The sequence below is a fragment of the Echinococcus granulosus genome (genome assembly GCF_000524195.1).
Source record: "Echinococcus granulosus chromosome Unknown EG_S00022, whole genome shotgun sequence".
NCBI lineage: Eukaryota > Metazoa > Platyhelminthes > Cestoda > Cyclophyllidea > Taeniidae > Echinococcus > Echinococcus granulosus.
The window spans coordinates 5,954-7,810 of record NW_020170402.1 but is presented as its reverse complement, the minus strand read 5'-3'; the positions used below and the strand labels follow the sequence as shown (position 1 = coordinate 7,810).

At 40.2% G+C, this 1,857-nt stretch overlaps 1 protein-coding gene across 1 annotated transcript in view; it reads left to right on the top strand. All coding sequences in view use genetic code 11, as the record gives it.

The window, feature by feature from the left end:
* The window catches only part of EGR_03863 (hypothetical protein), a gene marked incomplete at both ends in the record, with an annotated part of 7,044 nt that overhangs the window by 2,894 nt on the left and 2,293 nt on the right, over nt 1-1,857 (top strand). Inside the window, one exon of the mRNA XM_024493112.1 lies at nt 918-1,107. Coding sequence (XP_024352384.1) covers nt 918-1,107 — 190 coding nt within the window. The remainder of the gene's footprint in view (nt 1-917; nt 1,108-1,857) is intronic.

Genomic DNA, 1,857 nt, shown 5'->3' with positions numbered 1-1,857 from the left:
AACACAGATAAGTAGCATGTCTATTAAAAGTTAAATGTCCAGTTCTGATACCACTCACTTTTAGGCTAAAGGAATATACTAATGTTTAAACACAATTCTTTAGGTGCAAGGACAGCTGCACGTTGACACGTGTGTTTCTTGGGTCGCATAAGGACATAGGTCCAGCATTAACATGGCGCGGATCTATTGACCCGTTTACTGTAAGCTATGTAAAGTATTTTGGAACTAAGGCATTCCTTATTAGCCCTGAGGCTAACCCAATATCTACAATTTGCCTCCTCTCAGGAAAAAGTTTATCGCATTGCACCTAGGCTAGATGATTATTTTAGCGAATCAGCGAGTTTAATACGTCAGTGAAAGCTGACAATTATCTATTCAGTCATCCATGCGCTTATTGTACTATATGCACTTGATGATATGATTGTTTTGTCATAAAGTTATTTGTAAGGGAAGGATTAAGTACTTTAAATTACGTATTAATGGAAAGGTAGGTATTTAATGATAAAATACATGACCACTTAGAGTAATTATTAGTCGCAGGACAGAAATTGAATTTGAAACGAAAATGAATGTAATTTTGGCTAGTGGGTGGTGGCCGAGCATTCTAGATTGTCGCACTCTCTCTCCGCACTTCTAACTGGTTCTTGTCAAGCAGGGGTGCACCTTAAATTTGTTAGAAAATTGCTCCAAGGTCAAGGTCATGCAAATAGTGAGGATACCATTGACATAAAACATTCACAGTCTCTCGCGTTTTTAATTACACGGATATCGCTCTTGTACTCTCATATCATAATTTACTTTAACTTACCCTAGGGGGCATAATGATATGAGTACTGGGTCTACTGTCATTGTTGTTCGGGTTGGAATCTACAGAGGATGCTGACCCGCGCACACCTGAAGTTCAGTTAATATCAAAGCTTACCGATTCCAGAAAAGTGTTTTGCTAACAGAAATAATCACTTTCACACAATTAGTTCGTTCCGTAAAGACGACTCAAGGACTCCTTTTTTCACTATTTGTTGCTGCATCTTAAGCTCATCGTTTATTACAGCATTGACGAGAGCTCACGTCATATTTGGCCTGAATGACAAAGTGAGCAATTTGCCAGTGATAGTGCGTCACTCCACAACGGTGACGAGATCGGTGTAAAGCTTAACTGAGCAGCATTGCTAAGCCGTTCACGTTAAATACTTGTAAAAGTACATAAAATACCATAACACGAAAAAATGAGTTTGTGTAAAATAATCTATGCACAGATTGGCAGTAGTCAGTGGATCCATTTGCAAAAAGTAAAACCAATAGTATTGAAAAGGACATTCAGAAGGGGGATGCTTGTTATTTACCAATGAGAACGGTATGAGCAAAGTTGCACTGACTCCTCTTAAGGTGAGTGGGAGACCTGTTCACGTCACTCACTCATAGTTTTAATGAGGAAAACCGGTGATTTTGAAGTTTGCAAGAAGGTTCTCCGATCATATCAGGAGTCAGTCCGGCTTTCCCTAAGTCTTCTGAATCCGGTGACATTATCACTTATTGACAAACACCGAACACATGTGTGTGGTGGAGACTGCGATCTACTAGCGGTATTTTCCTGCAGTGAGCAGTATCCAGAGGCGGCGTGGCTTTTGTTCGCGCCCAATTGACCATGTGTCGATATGACTCAGTTCTCTTTCTGAGCCAAAACTTAATGTCGCCGTATGCACAAATGTAAAAACCTCTCAAAGTCTCTGCATCATTTTTTGAGTCATGTCTCAAATGCAATTGTCAGGAACTTTCAGAAATCATAGAAGTCGAGAATGGTGATTTCCGTCGCGATGCCGATTGGGACGAATTAGAATCTTGCAAACTGCGACAGCC